The sequence below is a fragment of the Juglans regia genome, chromosome 11, assembly GCF_001411555.2.
Source record: "Juglans regia cultivar Chandler chromosome 11, Walnut 2.0, whole genome shotgun sequence".
Lineage (NCBI taxonomy): Eukaryota > Viridiplantae > Streptophyta > Magnoliopsida > Fagales > Juglandaceae > Juglans > Juglans regia.
The window spans coordinates 5805067-5830873 of NC_049911.1; the positions used below are offsets into that span (position 1 = coordinate 5805067).

At 36.5% G+C, this 25807-nt stretch overlaps 2 protein-coding genes across 3 annotated transcripts; one reads left to right on the top strand and one right to left on the bottom strand.

Moving 5' to 3' along the window:
- The first annotated feature begins 3455 nt into the window (after nt 1–3455).
- Nucleotides 3456–5358, top strand: LOC108983984 (dof zinc finger protein DOF5.7-like). Its single transcript, XM_018955785.2, has one exon. The coding sequence runs from the start codon at nt 3873–3875 to the stop codon at nt 4911–4913; it is 1041 nt and encodes a 346-aa protein (XP_018811330.1). The 5' UTR covers nt 3456–3872; the 3' UTR covers nt 4914–5358.
- A 3794-nt stretch (nt 5359–9152) lies between these two features.
- LOC108983982 (kinesin-like protein KIN-14R) lies at nt 9153–16654 on the bottom strand. 2 transcript variants are annotated; one of them, XM_018955782.2, is made up of 19 exons: nt 16329–16654; nt 15418–15713; nt 15143–15314; nt 14965–15035; nt 14698–14881; nt 14067–14176; nt 13854–13953; nt 13654–13740; nt 13391–13567; nt 13026–13299; nt 12722–12883; nt 12392–12607; nt 12266–12303; nt 11957–12120; nt 10963–11214; nt 10798–10863; nt 10408–10482; nt 10246–10314; nt 9153–9817 (listed from the first exon to the last, which is right to left on the bottom strand). In XM_018955782.2, the coding sequence occupies exons 1-19, from the start codon at nt 16549–16551 to the stop codon at nt 9365–9367; spliced, it is 3189 nt and encodes a 1062-aa protein (XP_018811327.1). In that variant the 5' UTR covers nt 16552–16654; the 3' UTR covers nt 9153–9364. The 2 variants fall into 2 exon arrangements, with proteins under 2 accessions (XP_018811327.1, XP_018811325.1); XM_018955780.2 differs by having other exon boundaries at nt 15418–15716.
- Nucleotides 16655–25807: the final 9153 nt, after the last annotated feature.

A 25807-nucleotide genomic window follows, 5' to 3' on the forward strand; every position in this document is an offset into this window, starting at 1 on the left:
CTTATTCTAAGTTTAGATTTAGTACTCTAGGGCTGCAAAACACAAGGTCGAAATGGTTCTATGAACATTTCGGCCTTGCATGTGTGTTATTTTGTTAAAGAAACGAAACGAATCAGTGGATTCCTTTTGTTTCAATGGCCATTGAGTCCACTCATCCATTGCTGAGCTCGATCCAATTACCATTCAAACGTTTTAAATCACGTTCGAATGATAAGAACAGAAAATACTTTATTAGGAACAGTGTCTCAATCGTTTGACTGCCTATATAACACTGTTCGCAAACAGCTGTATACCATTCAAATGATTAGAACCGAAAAGACTTTCTTGGGAACAGTGTCTAAACCATTCGACTGCCTATACGCATTATCGTTCGAACGGTTGTATACCATTCGAATGATTAGAATCGAAAAGATTTTCTTGGGAACGATGTCTCAATCGTTCGACTGCCTATACACATTACCATTTGACTGTTTATATACAACACCGTTCAAACTCTTTGTAAGCTTTCAAACATTTATAACCCAAAATCAAAACATTTCGAACGCTATTTGCAGCGTTCAAACGGTTGAACACAGAAAATGGATTTATATTGTTTTATTAATTATATAATTTTATGATTGTTTTGTATATTATATTTTGCAACTAATCTTTTTAATTTTATTATTTAAATTTCAGGTTGAAATGTCTACTAGGAGAAGGTCAAAGCATGCCAGAACAGGGGAACTAGGTTCTTCTAGTAGTAGGTCGACACATTGTTAGGCCGTAAAGTTTTACTGGAGCGTCAAGTGAAGATCGACAATTTTCAGGATCTTTTCTTCGAGGGCCGCTCCTTGACATCTGTATTCGTGGAGTGCAGTTGGTCACCGATTTTGGACCATAGGGACAAGGCGTTCCAGTTCGTTTAATATATTGATCTTGTCACCTTACTTCTATAGAGGGCTTGGTGCCTCCAGTCTAGATGCTGAGGATAAATATATTATCGGCATGCAATGTATTTCATTCTCATTCTCGGAAGACATACTTGCTGATTTTATTGGTATCACACGTTTGGAGACTACATATCTAAACGTAGTGCCCAGGGAGTCTACAGTTGGTGAGCTGACAATTGAGGACGAGGGCACTGATCTTGATGGACTTTATGGCCTCTCGGATGAAGAGGTGAGACAGTTGGTTGTTGGTCCAGATGCTCCTCCTTATGATGGGATGAAGAGCATAAAATAGGTTCATTTATCATATTTTTTTCAAGATTCTGAACTTAATTATCACCCACAACATTGACCCTCTGCAACACAAGACGAATGTTGGTATGGATAGGGCGAGATTTATGATACGTGTCACTCGTATGACAACCTACTGGGTTATATATTCACTAGGATGAGATCAGATGTTTCATACGTTACGACAGGTATTTTGCCGTTCGGCCTCCTGATCACATGAATCTTATTGTCAGTTGGGGTCTTACCTAATGTTGATGAGCGTATTCGGGAGTCGATTGGATCGATCAACGCCTCCACCCTGTCACGGAGTATGGGGCACTCGAGACTTCGTCTTCGTACTCCTACTATAGAGCCAGTCGATACTCAGACCAGAGATGCACACCTGACTGATCATGAAGTATCGGTCGGTCAGACATCCATGCAGCTCGAAGCTTCACGCACTCTTACTGCTGATCAGATTGTTGATATAGTACGTACGGAGATCCAAATTGCCTTCGGAGGCTTATGTATAGAGTTCATGAGTGCCATTGATCGCATGTCTCAGACTCAGGAGACGATATATACTCAATTGACACAGATAGAGGCAAAAGTAGATTCAATCGAGGATATCTTCAAAGAGTTGGGGACATAGTATTTTATATCTTTTATTTGTATTTTGTTTTATTTTTTATATGGACAATATTGATGTTTTCAAATTTCATTAATTATGCATTATATCTTTCTTTTATAAATTAATTGTTGATTACTATTATTAATTCTTTAATTGATTAATTTTTTTTATTAAATTAGAGTCATTGTTCGAACATTAACTGACCGTTCGAAACTAGTGATTTACACGTTTGAACGATTATAATGGACGTTTGAACGACAAATTACTTTCCCGCAAATTACCCGCCAATTTTTCCCGCAACCACGAATCATTATTTCACTAGGCACAAAATTTATCATCCCCAAGTATAGCGTTCAAATGCGTTCGAACGGGAAGCATGTTTCAAAATTTTTTTGGAACAAAATCAAAATTTCGTCCTTACATCTTACATTTTGGGATGATTTTAATTTCGCTCCAAAGAAAAATCGTCCTAAAAACTCAAAATTGTTGTAGTTAATATTGATCAAAGACAATATTGTAGGATAAGCTAGCTAGCTAGCTGATGCGGGAATTGGATATAAGATAAACTTAAGTCTAACGGCATTAAAACTCAAAGCCATGCATGGTGATAATGTTTAGATTACGTGAAGATGTAGTGGGAAGGGAATATATTTGCTCAGCCGAAGACATACAAAGTAAGCAAGGGCGCTTCTTTCCCCATTTTTTGAAAAGTGATAAAGGTACGTAAGTAGAGTATAAGATCTCACATTATTTGAAAATGAGAAGTTTTTATTCTTTATAATGTTCTACTGTAATTCTAATTGTATCATTGACTAGTATTTTTAGAATATAAGTCATGTGGTTTGAGTCTTCCATTGGAATGTTATAGGGCTGCTGGTGGGGCTGTGCCCACTTACCCTCTTCTTATCCGCTTTACCACTGGAATAATGAACTTTAAAATTGAAGATATTTATGTGTATCTCTCTCCTACTTGAGACTCTCGAGTTTAAGCTAGAAATTGAGAGAATCTTTTCAAAAGGGGAATCTATATTAGATGTTTCAATTTTATCCAAAAGTATTCAAATCAACATAAATTGTAAACAATTACCCAATATGGAATTTTGTTATTATAATTATTTAGTAAAAAAAAACATTTAGTTTGAAATTTCTAGATCTTTGAGTTTTTTCTTTACAGTAATTATACCATATAGTTATTAAATTTTAGCAATTATTTTTAGGGGAGGTTTGGATACAAAAAACCTCTCCACCCATCTTATCTCATCTAATCATTATATATTTTTTTAAATTCTCATATAAAATACATAAAATACAATAAACATTAATTCAACTTTTTTAAATTCAAAAATAAAAATAATATTTTATTCAACGTTTATCTCATCTAATCAGATCAACCCACTATCCAAACCTCTCCACTACATGATTTATATATACACTCCTCTTTTTCTTTTTCTTTTTTTTTTTCTTTTTTTTTTTTTCTAAAGCACCTAAACGTACAGTACTGCTTAATTTAAGAATCTGTATATACTATTGTATAAATTGAAGAGGGAATAAAAATGTAATCCACAATTCCTAGCCTATATATTCTAGTCCAGTTTTCTGCTTCCAGAACTACAGTAGATGTTATTTCATTATGATTCATCAATGACCAACGTCATAGATCTCTCATTATCATCACCCACGAAGAACTAGTACTATTTCTACCCATTAATCGTTTTCTTGTAATTGTGGATCTATCATTCTGGCAGTTCAGTTTCAGATCATCTAGCCTCTCTCTCTCTCTCTCTCTCATGTACTAGCTAAGGGCTTTGCGCAACGTTCTGAAGTCTCTAATAACCCTCCTGTTATATATATATTATTTTCTGTAGTCCCAATCCCCTCTCTTTGATGAAGATCACAAGCACCCATCCATCAACATCTCTAGCTCCCTCCATTTCTCATTCCCGTGCATGAAACCATTGAATGGTACCATTGCCTCTGCAAAAGGAAACTGAACAACCCGGCCGCAACACCCACATCTAATTTTACCCCACATCGCTCTCTCTCTGATGTCACCGGATAACATCCCGGCAAAGCCTGTGATCCAGAAAGATGACAGCCAAGGCTCAGGTAGCCGCAAAACTGCGTCCACAAGGCCAGCGGAGCAAGGCCCAAAGTGCCCACGATGCGACTCGCCTAACACCAAATTCTGCTACTACAACAATTACAGCCTCACGCAGCCAAGGCATTTCTGCAAGACTTGTAGAAGGTACTGGACAAATGGTGGGGCTTTGCGCAACGTTCCCATCGGCGGGGGTTGCCGGAAAAACAAGAAGGTAAAGTCATCTTCGAGGCTCTCCGGGGACTCCAAAGACACAGTGATCTCATCTTCAGAGATCGGTGGATTAAAATTCTTCCATGGTCTATCCCCGGCGATGGATTTTCAGCTTGGTGGGTTATCATACCCCAGACTTCACCCTCCAACAACAGGTATTTACAACCAGTTTTCCTCATTAGGAGACGTTTCGAGTACTTTCGCTGCTGCTTCTGGAGGTGTCACTGGTCCTTGTTTTACCCTCGATCCATCTGGAAGCTCTAATTCTCTGATGACTTTTAATTATCCTCTTTCATCGACAAGTGCTGGTGTTGGTGGTTTTAGTACTGCTGCAGTTCAGAACACGACCTCCATTAACATTCACAGCGGTCTTGCATCTTCTATCGAATCTCTGAGTACCATCAACCAAGACTTGCACTGGAAGCTTCAGCAGCAGAGGCTGGCCATGCTATTTGGTGGGGAAATTCAGAAAGATAACAGCGTCGTTCCCTCCATTCCTCTTGAAACCCATACGCAGAAACCGCAGCCCATTGTATTTCAGAATCTGGAGATTTCCAAAACAGAGGCTTGCGGTGTTGGAAATTCAAGAAAAGAAGGTACAAGTGGTGATCAGATAGCGACAGAGTGGTTTTTTGGGAACTCTTATGGCCCAGTGACCACTACTACTACTCCGACCAACAGTGCCGTCAACGATGGTGGCAACGGTAACGCGAGTAGCTGGAATGGAACTCAAGCGTGGAGTCATGACTTGCAACAATATAGTGCTTTGCCCTAGATGAAGAGCATCAGGAGGTAGACCTTAAAGCTTGTTGAAAATTGGGAAATATCAATCTAAAACTCATTTAGGTATATGGTTGTTCATGTTCTTTCGTGAGTGCAGACCAACGTGTAAACTTTGGCTAAAAAGCGATTTTTTTTCCCTGTACTTCAAGTTTATATTTTATTATTTTACGTTAGGATGTTGATCAACAGTCTCAGTTCTTTGTTAGCTAATATTGATGCTGTCGATTGTAGTGCTCTCCACCTCTTTTGCATGTAAATGCTGGATCAAGCCGATTATGGCAGCCAATAAAAACTAGTTTTGGATGCATTGAAAAGCAATGCATGGTTGTCGGACTCTCTCTAAGCTTATACAAATTAATATGTCTGTAGTTGAAATTTTATGTTTGATTTGAAAATAGTTCAGTACTTTTATTAAACTCAGTTTTCAGGGTTTTTATGCTCAATTTCTAGCACCAATATTGTATTGAAAACTTGATTATGCACATGCCTCCTTAAATAATCTCTTTGGGATCTGTTCGGTCTTGACTTTGGGATTGTTAATACATACTGCATACATAAATACATATATATATATATGTTTGATCTGTTTTATGGTCATTCGATATCTGGAACTCTCACCGTTTCTGTTTGTCTCTCTCTAATATGATATCCATTTACTGAGAGTCTCTGCCTGCTCAGCTAAAGAACAATATCGTAAATATATGAAGCAACACAGGATGATCAGCAGTGGCTGGGTAAGGCATTCGCTGCTCAGCCTCTTTTCCTAGCTAGGCCTGCAGTGTTAGAGCAACTGATCTGTCTTCTTTTTCTCTACTTAGGGCCGCTCTCCATAATTATTAGGTGGTATTATGATCATGTGCATGCTTTAGTGGTGTCTGAAAAAGTGGTGGTTTGAAACTGTATTGAATGGAAGACTGTCAACATTTGAATGAATGAGAAAGAGGTGAGAGATATGTGGCATCTAAAGCTAGCTTCTTTTTTTATAACGTAAAGTTCTAAATGTACGAGTCTTGTACAAAATTTTGAGTTCCATCAAGAAAAATTAAGTTTTTTATACTTTTTTTACAGTGAGATCATTTTTTTACAAAGTACTTGCACCAGACCAATACCGATGCATTTGGAACTTAGATTTATATTTTTGTTACAGAATATTCTTTTGTATAGCAAAAATTAAAAATGTTGTGGAGCTTTTTCAGGGTCTTGGAGAGTGAGCCCCGCCATCCGTGCTAATTGCTACGTATTGAGCATCCTCTCATTGTCATTCTGTTTTATGACCGGTGAGGGTGAGATCAGCTTTGCTTTTCTCTTGCTGCCTTTGTCTATCTTTATTCTCTACTTCCACTGTTTGGCCGACAATGATGAAAAAGGAATAGCATTAAGTTCCTGAGTCTGTATCTATCGATAAACAAGGACAATTCCTAATTCATATATATATAAAACAATTATATTAATTAAATTTGGCTTATGTGTTGAACGAGTCAAATGCACTTTCATGTGAATGATTAAGTTTAAACTTTAATGTTGGTTGGTTCAATCTCCACTGATAAGAATTCTTTTCAACTTCTTTTAATGGTGATCAATAAATATATGACTTTCTGCATCCTCCCCGAATTTTACCTCATCTCTTGATCTTCATGTCCATGAACATGCAGCCGAAAAGTTCTTACGTATTTATTCTCCATTCTTGCATCAGATGATCATCTCTCTCTCCCTCTAATCAGAACTTTAGGACTTCCAGTCTTCACCACTATGTATTGCCTGTAAATTACTGAGTGATCACAGCCTGTAACGTACAAGGCCAACCTCTCTCTCTCTCTCTCTGCCTTTTGTTTGGCCTACATCGTGGCAAAAAGGTGACATTCTATACAGTGAGCTATTTCTCATTTGCCACGCTTCCTTCCATGATGGCATGATGCCATTTTTTGATCTTAGCGATGCTATAATCGTTCCAGACATCTCATGCAACATTCCTTGCTAGTTTTATGCAAAGGCCTGGAAAGCGGTCTTGTAGATTATGAAAACTCCGGCGCCCTGCCTTGTGTGCTAGCTATTAAGCTGATTAACTAGTTTAAAGTTCTTGCTGGTGGCATGCTTTTTTCATACCGAGTTGGGCTTATATCAACTCATGAATTTTTTTTCATATATATTTTTCCAACAAGCTGCTTTATATATATATAAATATATATAATCTTTCTGAATTAAAAGATAATTTATAAATACGGTTATGAACATAACTCTTTGGAGTCAAAAGTTTTCCTACTCAAAAGTTTTCCTTCCTATATATATATATATATATATGTTATCATTAGCCTTTTGTTGTGGAGAGAGAGAGAGAGAGAGAGATGTCCAAAGGACAGAACATGATCGAAGTAGCGTGATTAACGTGATAGACTCGGTGGGAGTAAGCTTTTTTTGGTCATGACAGCTTTGTGGATGTGTGTTTGGTGTCGTGTTTGGTGTCAACTGTCATTTACAAGTTAAACCTGGCCGGCATATATGCAAGAAGCTCATGACCCAGCTTGCTAATGGGAAACTCTATGGTACGGTGCTTCTCATCTTCCAACCTAGCTAGGTAGCTAGCTGGTACCTCATATATAAATATATATATATATATATATACACACACATATATACGTACATATATTGACTTGATATGATGGAGGGAAATCATTTTATAGGATTGGAGCCTGATTTTCTAATTTCAGTGAAAAATATTGATATTCCCATGATTTGCTTAATTAGATGGGCCATATATATATATATATATATATATATATATATATATGTATGTATAAATAAATATGAATCCAATTCCCAACCAATATTGGATGATCTCATGACTACAATCAATTGGGTCATAAGCTGGGTTCATCTATCAATATTTGACAAAGATAACGTTCCACGTGATTGGCTCGATTGGACAGTGATTTAAGATTAGATCTGAGACGAAATGATTTTAGATGAGTTGAATAAAATATTTTTAGAATATTATTTTTTAATATTATTATTATTTTAAAATTTTAAAAAGTTGAATTATTTATTATATTTTATATAAATAATTGATAAAGTTGTAATGATGAGATGAGATCTTTTATCTATCCAAGCAAGACCTAATTATAATGAGCGAAAAAATTAATTGTTATATGCATTCATCTGTTTCAATCTGATAATGAAATTAGAAGATACGCTTTTTAGATCTTTCTATTTTATACTTGCCCACTTAAATCTTGTACCTTACCTTTCTCTCTCTCTCTATATAATATATATATATATATATATATATATACGTGCGTTTAAGTGATGAAACATGTCGTCATGGAATAATATATAATAAATTATAAATTAGAGTTTGATTTGTTGTGGAGATCAGTGTGTGGTGAGGTTGGTACGTGCTTGAGGGTGAGGAGCCCGAGCAACCCATCACATACGTAAGTCGACAAAACGAGAAAAATGCTTTCATATCATACCCATCACCTTTTTTGCTTTGTGTTTTTTTCTTTTTGGACTCTTTCTGGTCTTTGGGCATTCAACAATATCTCAACCCCACACCTTCCACCAGCCTCATCATCATTTCTATTTTAGCCTTTTGTGCTTTTGCAGTTTTTGTCTTCCCTTTTGCATCTTCAACTATTAATACATTTCTCTCTCTCTCTCCCTTTTTTTTTTTTTTTTTTAATGTATATTTCAGTCTTACATAGGATGGTAAGATTTTGATTGTGAGCAGTCCTAGGTTTAATGGGCCAATTTTGGGTAAGGACAATCATTTCAGATTCGACATATCTTAACCTTTTTTTTTCTTTTTTTTTTTTTAATAATTCTACATATAATCATAAAGTGCGTAGAAGTACTTATAAATTTATAAAAATATTATCACAAACAAATTGATACGGTTAGATTTTATTAGATACTTGAAAATTTCTCTAGACGAATTATATATATGCATTTAAAGTCACTAGATAGATACTTAGAAATCGCTATATCTAGATTAAACTTGCTAAAAACAGCTCTTGCCATGGTATATTCTCCATATTGATTTACATGCAGCAGGGCTCTTTCTTCTTTCTTTTTTCTTTTTAAGTTGTGACAGCATTAAAAATTGTGGTGGGGTTTGAGCCATTGACAGGCATGAGCCTGTCTACCAAACATTATTGTGTGCAGGGGCACTCAGATTTCCCCATTACGGCAGTCAGAAAATGCACCCCATCCAATTCAACATAGTCTTGCTTAATAATTACTAGTGTTAAAAAAGATACTTCAGCAACACTTCATTTAACACAGATAGGTAGAAGGATACAACATGATTTGAAAAACAAATCAAAGAATTTCGTTTGTTCCTTTAGTTTTACATGGTAATGATGATTTGTGCACAATCTACATGGAAGATTAATGTAAATAGGAAGTCAACATTATAAACAAATTGACTTCTGTTGAGTTAGTTCACCATCATGACCAGATCTTCTTCTTATTTTCCCTCTCCTTGATCCCTTGGTTATGATCTCTGCTGGTCCTCTTGTGAGTCAAGGGCCCTTGAGTAGCAGTGACTAGCTTTGTTGTTCTCATAACCCTTGCAATTTTAGGTGGATCAGATTTCCTACTAACCTTGGTATCATTTAAAGAAGAAGATACAAAAATATGGTTTTCTACATCAGCATTTCTGAAGTCTCTTTTCCTCCTCATCTCATGGAGAGAATCACTTCCTTTTTGCAAAGTAGAACCTTGACTCAACGGGCGGTTTATTGAATTTGAACTTCTCAGTATACGAGACTCAATCTCATTCATAAATTCATCTCTTATAAAGGTTTTAGGAGTACTGGCTCTAACTGCATGATCAGTGCAATCATGAATACCCTGAGACTGCTGCTCTTGCACCCTCAACTTATCTTCAAGCTCCTTAATCTGCGATAACATGTCAAGGAGAGTCATTTTCTAGTTCCCCTTTTCAGTTACATCTCACAACTTACAATTTCCCTAAAAGCAGATTAAGATTAAAAAGGAAAAGAAAACTCATGAAGCTTCATTAAAAATATTAGACATTAGAAAGATTTCTCTCAAGAAAAAAAAAAAATAGGCAATGACAATGACATGATGGATGAATATCACATATAACAGGGTAAACAGGGTGCAAAAGTAACTCAGCCATATGATATGCTTGTTTGTGAAATTATGAACATTTCATAAGAATGTGGACATATTTTTTAACATAAAATTGGCCTGTTTATAAAACACTGAAACTAGTCCAAGAACGCAAAGAATATTTCATTAGAAAACTCAACTGAAAATTGAAATTAGCCAATGGTAAAAAGAAATGATAAAAAAAAAAATACCTTTTGATGAAGTAAGCAAGACTCTGAATTTTGTTCCTGCTCTTTTAGTTTTCGTTGCAGCTCATTCACCTGATTAAACAGTAAAAAAATAAACAACATCATTAATTTTAACTTCCTATGACTAGTTGATATAAAAACTACCACCACTGAGTTTTTCACAACCTCATGTTGAAGGCTGACAGTGTAAGACTCTGATTTCTGCAATTCCTCCTTGAGCTTGTTTTCAAGTTCCTTAACCTGCTTGAAGTAAAACTGTGGTTAACCTTTTCAGCCTTTCAACATCGCCAAACGTAAATTACTGAAATCATATCCAAGAAGTAATGGAATATCCAAGAAGGTTGAGCAAGAAGTAACTGAATTCTAGAATATCCAAGAAGCCATATCATCTAGCCATAAAGTACTGCATGTTAGAGTGTGAAGTCTACATTCCTCAAGATATAAAATTTCCACCAAATATGTTGAGAAAAAAAATAAAATAATGCATACTAAAAATTCTAAAAACATTAACTCTTCCCTATTCAAGAGAGAGATTTTAAAGTTTGATACACAAACCTTCTGCTGAAAAGATGCAGATTCTGAGTGCTGTTGTTCTACGAGCTTCATCTCCAACTCTTTGACCTTAAGGAGAAATAATCCGAATTTAGCAATAAAAAATAAAAAATAAAAAAAAATAAAAAAAACAGCATAATATCTACTATAATTTAAGTGGAAAACAACCTTTTGCTGGAGATTACTGCAGACTTCTTCCCTCCCCTTCAATCTCTCAGATAATTGCCAAAGTTGCTTCTCAGACTGGTTATGGATGGCTGTCTTCAATTCAATCTGGCCTTCGAGCTCTTTGATCTTCTCATGTAGGTTTTTATAACTCTGATCTTTGCCTTTTGCCTTGCTCTCAAGGTTCTGTAAGTTCTCTTCTAGCTTCCTCAGAGATTCATCTTTGGATTTGGATTCCTGCCTTGCTTTTTCAAGCTTTATGCAATAGAAATAAATAAGTTAAAAGATCAAAGTTAAAATTTAACTTAAACATTATTACTGTAACTTGAAAAAGTGTGAATGCAGCTATTCATCTAGCTAGAGTTATCAATCCTATGGAAGCTGCTGTTCAGGGAGCTTTAAACCTGTTCCATAGCTACAGGAACATATAATCAAAGGGGAAAACTCAAGAAAAAGAAAGAGTACTGGAGTGGCATAAACGCCCTAAGGGTGGGGTAGTAGTATTACGTGATGAAAGTTGAAGTGTCGTAATGGCAGCATGTAAAGCAGGGTATGGAGAACAGGACGTGGATAATGTGGAAGCTTTAGCTATCCTGAGAGGACTTCAACTCACGTATCGTATGGGTAACAAACAAATTTCACTGAGAGTGATTCACAGACAATTATCAACAGGCAGAATCTACCTAAAATGAACCTGTGCAAGAAGCTCTTTTCGCTGACATCAAGAATCTATCTAGTGGTTTTGAATAGAGTTCAGTTATATTGGTAGAGAAGCAAATGGTGTTGCTTATAATTTGGCCCCGGTGTTGTAAAGATATGGAAGATCAAAGTTGGTGCATTAGTTTCCAGATATGGTTAAGCAACAAATTATTGTATAAGCATCTCTGTAATTGTACTGCCTTTGATATTTCAATGACATCATGAACTATCTGTTATAAAATAATTGTGAATATAGAAAATGAACGAATAGTTGTAGTTATAAATCAAAAGGACCCACCATTGCTTTCAACTTTTGCAGTTCGCTTGTATCAAGCTGCTTCTTGGCAGGGCCCAACTCAATCCCACGAACCCGAGATGCAAAATTTAAAGAACTCAAAGTCTCACCCAAGTCCTTGTCTGAAGGACTAATTTGTACAAACATCAAAGTTTTGGAGTCGCCCCCTGTAATACATGGAAAAGAAGCAATAAAGGCCTGGGAGGTCAAAGCCTGAAGTAAATGTAATGCTGATAGCATGGATTACAAGCAAAGTTTCACCCCCCCGCGGTCAACACACAGGCACTCATATTTAGACTAATTGAAATATACCTAATGAGTCTTGAAGTAAATGAGTCAATTTGGAGTTCCTAGAACAGAAAACCAACATTGTTAGAATAAAAAGCGAACCGTGATGGAGGAACAACAGCAAGGCAAGCAGCAAGAAGTAGTTTATACCTGTATGGGATATGACTACTTTTAGTTGCCAAAGCTGATATGACATCTCCAAGAGCTGAAAGCGATCTATTTATATTTTGTGCTTCCTTCAGGCGCTCCCCTTGCACGTCAGTTTTCGAAAGCCTCTCACTGCCTGCCAAATCTACAAGCCAAAGCTTACTTTTGGTGCACTCTCCATTCACCAAGTTCTTTGCTTTTACCATTATACAAAGCATGCTGAAAAATATGGTCAATCATTAATGAAAGAACACGTGACAGATGATACAAATATTTCCGTAATTATGCACAATGAAAGGAGCAAAGGAACATAGTAGCGAAGGAACTTGGTACCAGTGAGATCGGCTACTATGCTCGTTCACATTATTACTTCCAACAGCCCTAGCATTACTTCCAGCATGCAGTACACTCCAGACTTCCCTGATGTTATCAACTTTGGCTTCTACAATTCCAGGAACATGTAGAAATCCTTCAGGAGCTTGCTTTATCTCCAACCTATTGTACCCAAAATAAATGTTGATAAGTGACTAACTTGGATGAGATCATGCCATGAAGTCTAATGTGCTTCAAAACTTGGCTGATGATTTTTTTTTTTTTTCCTAATTTTCGCATTTGAAGAAAGAAACAGCAATCTTACTTTTTTGATGCTGGAGATGTTGCCAGCAAGTCTCTAATCTGCTCATTATAAACTTCAAGAACACTAACAGCTATGCTGTACGTAAAAGTTTCGCTCCTTTCCTTGGCAATATTAAACAAGTGCTCAAGAGTCCTATAATTTACTCCTCTGTTTTGCTCAGTACCCTCCATTGTAAATGTCTTTCCTGTCCCTGTTTGCCCATAAGCAAATATGCACACATTGTAGCCATCTAGCACTGATGTCACCATTGGCGAAGCATCCTCAAACACATCAACTGTAAAAGCCAACCAAAATAGCTTTTAATACTCATGTCACAATCAAAACATTGCTACTCTATCAACCAAAAGATAAACATATGTTTATACCTTGATCATTGTTTGGTGTGTAAACACGGTCGAATTTGAAAGACTTTTTGGTGGAGCCACCAGTCAGAATTCCAAGACATCCATCCTTCGCAGCATCAAAGTCTACAATTTTTGTAGAACCAGATGACATCTCTTCTTTACTTAGGGGACGACAGCGGCAGAAAACCCTGATATTCCCTGATACACAATATATAAGTGGAGTTAAAAAGCTTCACAAAGCAGCACAAACTTCGATGATTTATTTAGAATAAAAGTGAACATGCCTTTAGCCTCCTGAAATTCATTAAAGAGTTTCTTTAGCTTAGCTTGCTCTTCACTGTACTTCACTTTGAGATCTTCACACTGGGCAACTGCAGAACATTTCAATGGGACATCACAGTCAAAACATCAACATAAGAACCTTCAATGTTAAGTCTAACTCAAGGAAATATTCTTCACTGAAGGGTTTGTAACTCAGACATACCCAAAGACTGAACTGCAAAAACCATTTTATTCAACTCAGGAATTGAATCAACACAATCATGAGCTTCACAAGAAAGCTGAAGATGCTCTTTTTTCATCACCTGAATTCAAACCATTTGCAGAAATGCTCAAAACTTAATAGTGGATTATGTATTAAAAATATTTCTAGAATGATTGTGACCTGTAAGCAGTAAGAGCAATTTTTATCAGTTACCTTTATTTTTTCGTGTAAAATATTGATTGCAGCTGCCCAGTATAGCTTATCATGCTCATAGCTACCGGAGATATTCCTCAGATTTTCAGCTTGTTTCTCCATAGTTTGATCTAACAAGGAAAAAATAGAAGGTCAGGAAGGTTATTGTCTTAAGCGAGTACAAAGCCTTGGATGACTTATAGTTGAACTCAAAGAGGCTTCTAAAAGCGATTCTGAGGCAAAACTGACTTAAAAACACTACCCACTAATGCAATAGATCCTTTTTTCTTCCATTTCATTTTTCTTGTGATGGATAAATAATTAACATTACCCTATGCGTAGAATATGAGAAATACTTCATAGGAAATCTAGAATTACCATCATCCTTAAGGATATCCAAAAAAATTTTGTAACTGGGAGACTAATTGTGTTGCAATGACGTTCAAACACATGTTGAACCACACGTTAAAACGCATGTTCAAACACTAGTTAAAATGCAGACCTTCAAACGCGTGTTTGATTGACATAAAGTATATTGACATAATTCAACCATTCAACTTCCATTATATACTATTATAAAAAATTCATTGGTTTTTCTGAGAGACTCCCCTTCTATCACAACATTCAAAGAAACAAAATATTTGAAGCTCACCTTTAGAAAGTGTGTTAAACATTACATTGTCAAGTTCCATCCTGACCTTGTCCAGCTGTTCATTTGCCGCAGTCAATGACATCCAAGCCTCATAGCATTCTTTTGTCTTTCGTTGACACTGCATGGTCAATTCTTCTATCTTCTGCTCATATTTCATGGTGGATTTCGTTTCCAGTAGCTTCTTCTGAAAACCCCAAATTAACAGCCCACGTAAGCAGCAATTAAGAAGCCTCGATGGTTCAACTATTCAAGTAAGTTTTGTGTAACCTGAGCTGAAGGAACTTCTATCATAGAAGCACAGTTGTTGCATTTAAGATATTCATGTGTCACTTGAGGAACTGCACCCAAATCATAAAGTAAATATAAATTTTCTTAAAAAATATTCATATATGACAGTCATTAACCACTAAAACAAAGCAAGCAAAAGAAATGCAAGGATTATTACCTGAAACCTTTGGCGCTTTCCTAATACAAATTCCACTAACTACTGGGCTTCCATTGACCCCTTCAAATCTTATCACAATTACTCCATCCTCCTTCATAGATACCCTCAAGTCAACCAACTGCAATGGCTTATTAGCTCCAACTACAGAGAAAATATCTAACTCGGATAGGACCTGCCATATTGACAAACGACAATGACCCCAAAATCGCACCATGGTCAGTTTAATACTGTATATAAACATTTACGCATTGAGACCTTTGCTTAAATTTACTTGCCTTTTCTTCCTGGACATATATATTGAATACCCTCATTCCTTTAGGTCCGTTTGTGTTTATTATCTCTGCGAAATGAAGGTCAACAAAATAGTCTCCAGGAGGAAGATCATTGAAATGATAAGAAAAATTTCCCAATCGTGCAGACTGATAGATGAATGGAAAATCACCGCCCTCAGTTATTGACTCATTAGTTCGGAAAACATTTCCCCCTTCATAATGTGTGTCACCGACAAATTTTGTACTGGAATCTACCTCGTTTGCAGCCTCACCTCCAGCATTTATAAACAGCACACATTCTTCTGGTTCAAGCAGACAAATAGTAAATTAATACTAGAATGTTAAAAGCCACCCCCCCCCCCCCCCCCCAAGCTTTTCCAATCCACTTAGAAAGGTAAAGTGTCAGTCTGGTGGATTTCGAGGAACTTCAGTGATAAATCATGGGATCATGCTAGGGAGCACCCCATTTCACAACCAAATGGAAATGACTTTTCATATTTATTTTTATCTATAATAATATTTCCTGAATTTATCAAAGAAAATGAAAAAATTCCATCGATGGTTGTCAATGAGGTGCTAAGTATCATTTTCCTAAATTCCAAGTAGCATATGCTAACCAAGAGGTGCTATTTGACATTTAAGACCGCTAGCCCTATGTTTGTTTGCTGAGAAATGTAGTGAGGAAAAAGAGAAAGATGTCAAAACTTACATCTCTTTGTTCATAATTTAGTACGACTGGAAAAGGAATAAAATTCATTAACCAAAATATGTTTAACGCGATCTTATGCTTGAGGCTTCTTGTTTCAACTTTCGAGAGCCCCATAATTTAATTTCTTTTCACTCCCCTCGATTTCTTAGTAACCAAACCAAGACTAATTCCGTATGATAAAAATCTTGGGGTTAATAACACTAACCTGTACAGTTGGATTTGGTAAACCCATAAGGGATTAGTCTTGAACCAGAGTCACAAAGCATCGAATCCACCAAAGACTCATCGCCCGCGTCATTAACGGCAGAATATTTAGGTTCTTGATTCAAGGGTTCAACTTTTTCCCAATCGAAGGCCTCGGAGACTGAGGAATTTGGAACTAGGGTTTCTAAGTCTTGGTGATAAGTATCGAATCGGGTCTCTTCCATGGAAATTGGAGTTTTGTGCGACTGGGAACAGGGAAAACCTTGAGTTTCTGTGGCGAATAGCTTTTCTTGCGGCAAGAAAGTAATTTGGACGATAGAAAGGGTGTTGAGAACGTTCTTGGTTCTTTACTTTCGTGGTGTTTGCTTTAAGGATATTTGAATTTGAAATTTGTGACCGTTGGCCGAAAGGGACCGTTGTGCATTGTCTATGCTGTGATTAAAAAGTCGTAACAATTTTCGACAGTTATTATTACACTGTTGATTTTGGTATGTCTATTCCATGGAGATTAATGTTTGCATAAATATTTTAATGACTGAATTAAAAAAAAATTAATGACATTATTTTTCACCAATTAATTGAAAGGACAACGCTACCAATTAATGTCTATGCTGGAGTGTAGCATTGTCTTACATATGTTTTTTTTTTAAGTTATTTTTTATATAAATTTTTTAATACTTTTAAATATTTTAAAAAATAAAATAAATTTAGAACATCATTAAAAAAATACTTCTTTAATTAGAAAGTAAAAAATAAATAAAAAATACTTCCTTAACCACGAAGTAATATAAAAAATATTTTTTTATGATTTTTTATTTTACTCTGTGATTAAGAAAATATTTTTGAATAATATTAAGATTTTTTTTTATTTTTTAAAAATATTTAAAATTATTAAAAAAATTTATATAAAAAAAAAACTTAAAAGAACGGATAGAATTACACTTGCTAGACACCAGCGAGAAATCTAGCATTTTCCTTAATTGAAACTTCTACCCAATTTATGGATATTACTCAATAAATAGTTGATTTATATATTGATGTTATAAAAAAAAAATTACAGCATAGATAACTTGATGTAATATATTAAATTGTAAAATTATTTTTATTATTTAATACATTATTTATTTTATAAATTTACTTTAGTAAGATATTTTGTAGATCTAACATTTCTTATCAAAATTTATGCTGATTAACCAATTACAATTAAAATTTGACTAACTATATTTAGTAAAAAGAATTATTAAATATATGTTGATATATCAATAAAGTATGAAATTATTTTCTCATCAGTTACTATTCATCACCCCACACCTCATATTTTATGAAAAATACTCCATCTTATGAAAAACACCATCACATCTTATGAAAAAATTATAAGTATGGAGCGTGAGAGTGAATAGTAGTTGAAGCATAGCATTCCTCATAAAATATAAACAGATCAGATAGCTTGAACTAACTGGCATTCGTAGAGATGTGATGTTAGACTTGTTTAGCTTATATATTTATTTTTATAAAATCTTTTATTAAGGTGTTTTTTTTAAATAATAATAATAATAGAACCCAAATCTTATGCAAAACACCATCACATCTTATGAAAAAATTATAAGTACGGAGCATGAGAGTGAATAGTAGTTGAAGCATAGCATTCCTCATAAAATATAAACAGATCAGATAGCTTGAACTAACTGCATTCGTAGATATGTGAAGTTAGACTTGTTTAGCTTATAAATTTATTTTTATAAAATCTTTTTATTATGGTGTTTTTTTTTAAATAATAATAATAATAGAACCCAAGTCATTTTAAAATGGTAATAATAAACTAATTTTTTAAAATTAATAATTTAAAACAATTATTATTTCTTAAAAACTGATGCGTGTAATATACATTTCATAATCATATTCAAAATTGAATATATTTAGCTAAGAATATATTACTTTTATAATTTTTTTTTACCCCATATTATTTTGATAAATTATTTTATAAAAATATCTGATCTTTATTTAAAATACGGTAAAAATGATCTTATGTTTTCTATTCGCTAGCCTTCCCATCAGTTGGAAAACAGGCTTAAATTATTTGATAAACGTTTTTTTTTTCTTTTAATCATCTTTATTTAACAGAATAATTTGTATTGTAACATTTCTGGTTATTATAAAAAGAATTTTACTACTCATCATCTCTTTACATCATATACCATAATTTTTTAATTTTTTTGCTTTATTTTTCTTAAACTAATTAAATTATTATATTTATTATCAATATATTACATATTTAATAAGAAAAAAATAAAAATAAATATGATGCGTGGTTTAGTAAGATGAATAGACTTGTTCAATGTGCATAGCATATTTATAAGAAAAAGTCTATCCATCATCTTACATATCATACAATATATTTTTAAATTTTTTTTTATTAAATGTGTGGTAAATAGAGAATGAGTAGAAAAATTTAATAAATTTAAAAAGAATAAAATTTTAAAAAAATTAAAAAAAAAAATATGTGGTGCGTAGTGTTTAGTGACCAGGAGTAGTAAGCTCCTGCACATTTGGTCTGTTCTGGTTTCGTTTCTTTTTCGTCAAAAAAATGGTTTTGAGTGTGTTCTGGTGCTCTCGAAGATTGTATCCCAGGCATTTTTATGCATATGAGAGGAACTTTAGGGAACTTTACAGTGCAATATCTCATCAGGTAAAAGCCTCAACTTTCTCACAATTTATTTCTTTTCATATTTTGTCGTATTTCCGGATCATTATCATTTACTATGTGTTGAATCCTTGATTAACATGCATGTAATGCGTAGTTGTCACCTTTGTGTACATTCCCATTGCTGATTCAATTTTCTGTGGAATTTGGTTTTCTAGGGTTAGTGTAGTAGGTCATATTTGTGTATGGATCCCGTGTTACTCTGTTTTGTTTCTACTTTGTGAATGCCACAGATGAGGTGCTAAAAATTATCAAACTATAAATTTCAGATGGGTTGAGAAACATTGGCTGGTGCAAACCGAGTAGTTTTAGGAAATCTAAGTCTCTTCGAAATTGGCTCAGATCAGATCACGTCGGGGTACGTTCAGATCATGTCGCCGACCACCGTCGAGGGCTTAGGAGTAGCTCAGGTACTGCCCATGTTGGCGGAAGTGGAAGAAGAGGCTTTGAAGGCAGTGGAGGTCGAAAATGATGAGCCTGTTGAGAAAACTTTGGTGGATGGGGAGGTGGATGAGGTGTGTAACACTCGGAACTTGTGGGTGGAGGATATGGAAGGGGGGATCAATGGGGGCACTGGGTCTTTTTCAGTGGTGTTGAAGGAGGCTGTTTCTATGGTCCAACCAATGGATCAGCTCATGGGCAGCGGCTTTGAGGGTGATAAGGATGAGTTGGAAAGTCCTATCCCGTTACGTATTATTTCCCCAAAGCCAGTGTACAATATAACAGATGATTGGCTGTTAAAAAAAGTAGAGGAAGTTCAAGAGTGTGTGGGAATCTCGTTTGCTGGGTATGAAGAACAGTTTAAGGCCCTGTTGATTGCAATGGAGGCCGAGAGACCAACGGTTCTGAAATCAGCAGTGAAACGGGACCGGGAGTTGAAACGTCTCAAATGCTCCATTAATTATGACAACAAGGAGGGAAGTGTGGGGAGGGAGAGGTTGAAGGGTAAGGGCATTTTGTTTTTTAATGAAACCTAAAATCCTCTCATGGAATGTAAGGGGGATCAATGACGTGAACAAACGGCTTCGAATTAGATCCCTCATTCGGAGTTGGAAGGCTGACATTGTATGCCTTCAAGAGACTAAGTTGTGTGGCGTTGATAGATACATAATTCGAAGCTTGTGGGGCTGTTCCTTTGTGGGGTGGTGTTCTCTACCCTCATCGGGGGCTTCGGGAGGGGTGTTGGTAATGTGGGATAAGCGTGTGGTGGAGATGGTCGAGGATTGCATGGGGAATTTCACAATGGCTGTATCTTTTAGGAACACTGAGGATGGGTGGTTGTGGGCTTTAGCGGGTGTGTATGGGCCCAATGTAGAAAGAGATAGATGCTTTTTATGGGAGGAATTGGCAGGTCTTCACTCCTTATGGGATTTACCCTGGGTTTTTTGCGGAGATTTTAATATTGTTCGGTTCCCAAGTGAGAGGACAGGGGCCTCTACGTCGTCAGGGGCAATGGAAGCCTTTTCAGAGTTGATCTTTGATCTGAATCTTGTGGATCTTCCGCTGATTGGGGGGGCCTACACTTGGTCTAATAGCCGAGGGGGGTCCCGGCTGGACAGATTTCTAGTCTCCTCTTCTTGGGAGACGCATTTTCCGGACCTATGTCAGAAAAGGCTACCACGTGTTTGTTCCGATCATTTCCCAATTTTGCTTGATTGTGGTGGTATTCGTGGGGGTAGACGCTCCTTCAAATTTGAGAATATGTGGTTGGAAGTTGAAGGATTTGCGGATAAGGTAAAGGTTTGGTGGGACAGTTATTCTTTTGAGGGCACCCCTAGTTTCATAGTGGCGGGTAAACTTAAAGCTCTCAAGTTTGACTTGATGAAGTGGAATGAAGAAGAATTTAGACATACGGAAGTGCAGAAAAATATCCTTTGGGATGAGCTGCAGGCTTTGGAGGAAGGGGTAGTTAATGCGGACTCTTTATTACGGAAGAAAGTGGTGGTGACAGAAATTGAGAAAGTATTGTTGCTAGAAGAAATATCTTGGAGGCAAAAATCAAGGGCACTTTGGTTGAAGGAGGGGGATAAATGTACTAAGTTTTTCCACAAGGTGGCTAATTCACATAGGCGCAACAATGCCATTGAAGTACTCCATACCGGTCCTAGTGTGTTACATTCTTTCGAAGAAATCCAAGACCACATAGTGCAGTATTATGAGGATCTCCTTGCTGAAAAAGAAGAATGGCGCCCCAAACTAGATGGTTTACCCTTTGCTCAACTGGATTTGGATGCAGCTAGATGGTTGGAGAGGCCTTTTGATGAAGAGGAGGTTCATCTAGTGGTGAAGAGTATGTGCAGAGACAAAGCACCCGGTCCGGATGGTTTCTCTTTGGCGTTCTTTCAGGAGAGTTGGGACATTGTGAAGGAGGAAGTGATGCAGATTTTCCATACTTTTCATTCTAGTCAAAAGTTTGAGAAGTCACTAAACGCTACTTTCATTGCTCTCATTCCGAAAATAGCCGGTGCATATGAATTGAAAGATTTCCGGCCTATTAGTTTGGTAGGGGGGATTTATAAAATCATATCAAAGGTGTTAGCTAATCGAATGAGTTTGGTCATGGACAAACTCATTTCCAAACCTCAAAATGCATTTGTAAAGGGGCGGCAAATTCTGGACTCAGTGTTGATAGCAAATGAGTGCTTGGATAGTCGGTTGCGAGAGGGCACCCCGGGGGTTCTTTGCAAGCTCGATATGGAGAAAGCTTATGACCATGTATGTTGGGATTTTCTCTTTTATATGCTTAGAAGATGTGGTTTTGGGGATAGATGGTGTGTTTGGATTAAACATTGTGTCTCAACCGCTCGATTTTCGGTCCTAGTCAATGGAAGACCTTGTGGTTTTTTTCAATCTTCCAGGGGTTTGAGACAAGGGGATCCACTATCCCCTTTCCTTTTCGTCATTGTAATGGAGGCATTGAGTCGCATGGTGGAGGCCGCTGTAAGGGGGGGAATTCTTGCTGGTTTTTCAGTGGACAGCAATAGTAATACCAGCTCCATTTCGCATTTACTCTTTGCTGATGATACGCTCATTTTTTGTGATGCTGTAAGTGGCCAGATTCAAGCTTTAAGGGCAGTTTTGTTGTGTTTTGAAGCTGTTTCGGGACTCAAGGTGAACTTGGGGAAGTCGGAGCTGGTTCCGGTGGGGGAGGTGAACAATATAGCCTCTTTAGCGGAGCTACTAGGTTGCAAAATTGCCTCTCTCCCTATGACATATCTTGGACTCCCCTTAGGGGCGTCTTTCAAAGCAAAGAGCATTTGGGATGGGGTGGTAGAGAAGGTTGAGCAACGACTTTCAGGATGGAAACGGCTATATTTATCGAGAGGGGGGAGATTAACCCTTATTAGAAGCACTCTTTCCAACCTTCCCACTTACTATCTTTCTCTATTTCCCTTACCGGTGGGCGTAGCAAACCGGTTAGAAAAGTTGTTTAGAGCTTTTTTGTGGGGTGGTATGGGGGAGGAATCCAAATTTCACCTTGTGAGTTGGCAAAGGGTGTGCTGTCCATTGGCGAATGGGGGGTTAGGGGTACGAAACTTGTGTGTTTTCAATAAGGCACTCCTAGGGAAGTGGCTGTGGAGGTATCATAGGGAAGGGAATTCGCTGTGGAGAGAGGTTATTGATCATAAGTATGGTTGTGAGTGGGGGGAATGGTGCTCTAAGGAGGGTAGGGGGTCTTACGGAGTAAGCCTGTGGAAATTCATAAGGAAGGGGTGGAATACCTTTGAAAAACATCTTAAGTTTGAGGTGGGTGATGAAACATGTACCCGCTTTTGGTTCGATGTATGGAGTGGGGAGAGCCCTCTTTGCATTGCTTTCCCAGGTGCTTTTAATTTGGCTGGAAATCAGCAAGCCCCAGTTTCAGAAGTTCTATGTCGTGCCAATGGGATGGTCACTTGGAATGTCACTTTTACAAGAAATGCTCAGGACTGGGAATTAGAAGAGCTGGCAGAGTTTTACAGTCACTTATATTCAGCAAAGTTAGGGGCCAATGGGGGAGACCGTATGTTGTGGACTCACACGAGAAAAGAGAAGTTTACTGTTAAATCTTTCTATAAGGCTTTGACAGTCCTACAGCCCACTTTCTTTCCATGGAAGAGTATATGGAAGGTGTTAGTGCCTTCTAAAGTTGCTTTTTTCACTTGGACAGCTGCTCATGGGAAGATATTGACGGTTGACAATTTAAGAAAACGAGGTATGGTGATCATGGAGTGGTGCTACATGTGTAAAAAAAGTGGAGAATCGGTAGATCACTTGCTCTTACATTGTGAGGTGGCTGGGAAGCTTTGGGCTGGTATTCTTAGTAGAGCTGGGCTAAGTTGGGTTATGTCCAAGAGTGTGGTGGACCTATTAGCATGTTGGAATAGGTCTCATAGTAGTGCCCAATTAGCAGCCGTGTGGCGGATGATTCCTTTGTGCCTAATGTGGTGTCTATGGTTGGAAAGGAATGACAGATGTTTTAATAACAAGGAGCGTGCAATGGGGGAAATCTAGAACTTCTTTGTATTCTCTATTTTCCAGTGGTTTTCTACTATTGTATTGAGGGGAGGGAATGTTCATGAGTTCTTATCTTCTTTCTAGTCTATTAGAATGTAATTAGGTGCCTCTCTTAGTATATTTCTTGTGTACTTGGGCATTGCCTAATTTCATTCACATCAATAAAAATTATTACTTATCAAAAAAAAAAATATTGTTTAGAAACACTTGGTTATAATACAGTGAATAGGGGCATATATGATGTATTTATTGATTAGTGGTTAAGAACTTTTGATGCACTGTGCATGAACAGTGCATAAAAATGCACTGTCCCGTGCAAATCTTGGGCATCCGTTCCATGTGCAAAACACTTCCCTTGTAGGAAATATTGTGACCAGGATCTTTCTTTCACTTTTCTTGTGTTTTCACCTATTTATGGGGGTGCATGCGGCTGTATTTGTGTATGTTTCATGATATGTAGTGTAGGGTGCTTGATCTTATGACCATTGAGTTGTCTTTTGTAAACTTGTCATTGCAATACTCCCATTTGTGCAGACTCCATTTTCCTAATATCACTAAATTTTTTTCTTTGTAATTTATGATTATTGAGTTGAACCTGTCTTGAATGCTCAGCAATGGTTAACCTTATTTATTTGAAATCACATTCCTCATTGTAGCAAATTCACAAAGACACCACTTTTAGCTGTGTCATTGCATTTCAGACTACCACTTGTGCTAGAACTGTACTGGATAGAGCGGATTTGCTTGTAACTTTTGGTGTTGACATATGTAAAGAATGTTGTTAATGGATTATTGGACATGCGATTTATAAGGGATATTGTTGTTTTCCTTTTTTGTCTTAGATTTGATTGTCTTTGATTTTACAAATGAAGTCTAGTGAATTTGTCTATGGATTGTCGTCTGCTTATAAAAGAGGAAAAAATGGAAGAAGTTGTTCGTGAATTTGGTTCGAATACTGTAAGATTGTCCTCCAACTTGGGTGCTTCATTCCTACAAATACACATGTACATGCATATGCAATGCCTAAACATCCACATATTTACTTTTTGGGGATTTTATTGCATTTGGATTGGTGAGTATAACTTCATTTCCTGCTATATAATTCGCCTTTTAATTGGCGATTGATGTTTGTCCTCTTTGCTTGGTTTCTAGTGGATGGGTAGTTTAGGAGATTTAAAATATAAATGTGCACTTGAAATTGAGTGATCAGGATAAAATTCTTAACTTCCTGCGTTCTATGCCAAGATCTTAGATGCCCCCTAGAGTATTCTACTGAGATGCACACAAATGGTGGGGCAGCTGCCGGAGGGAAACGTCCTTGGAGACCCACGTGAAAGTTTAAACCCACAATTCTCTTGTGGCTGCTGGTTTTGATGCTGCAGGCAGCATGACAGAGGGGCATGGCACTCAGCACAGCTGTTTTCGTCAGAGATTCATGGCCATGGTATTTTGATTCAAGTTCCTTAACTAGGGTCTCTTTCAATTCTCCAACCCACTTAATAGATGAGTTTGGTTTATACTTTATACAGTCTTCCAAGAATGATGGGTACTGATCTTTCCAGGGAAGAACTTGTGGAGCATTCCAAAGAACTTAAAAGCAAATGCAGGAGCAGCTCCCAGTGCAGACTCTGGTCCAGTTATTACCAAGGAAATGCAAGCACAGCCCCCAAAAGTTTGCTATTTCAGCTGCAATAGGATAGGATTTATTATATTCCGAGTTTTGTTTTCATTGACACATAATGCACTTTCTATTGCCCTACCTGGTTGTTGGTGCATACTTTGTTGTTTTCAAATATGTAAAATACCTTTCCTTGATTTGTGTTACTTTATTATATCTTGATTGTTGAATTTACAGGCAAAAAGATCGCATATGTAGGCAGCAGATTAATACAAAATGGGTTTGAAATTGAAGCTAGAATGTTGCTTCATTTACCAAACCGTGCTTGATATTCTCTCCCCTCTTCAAATTTAGCTCTACACAGCTCGTCTTATATTTTTACTCAACCAGTACGCCGCTGAAGTGGAAGCGGAATGTTGAGTTTTTGACATTTTTAGAAACTTTAATGGTCTCACGTTGTCTTGTTTGTTTTTACAGATAAGATGAGTTAAAATTAAAATTAAAAATCGAATAAAATATTATTAAAATATATTTTTTTAATATTATTTTTATTTTGAGATTTGAAAAGGTTAAATTATTTATTTTATTTTATGTAAAAATTTAAAAAAATTATAATTATTAGATAAGATGAGTTAAGATGAATCATAAAAACAAATGAGACAAT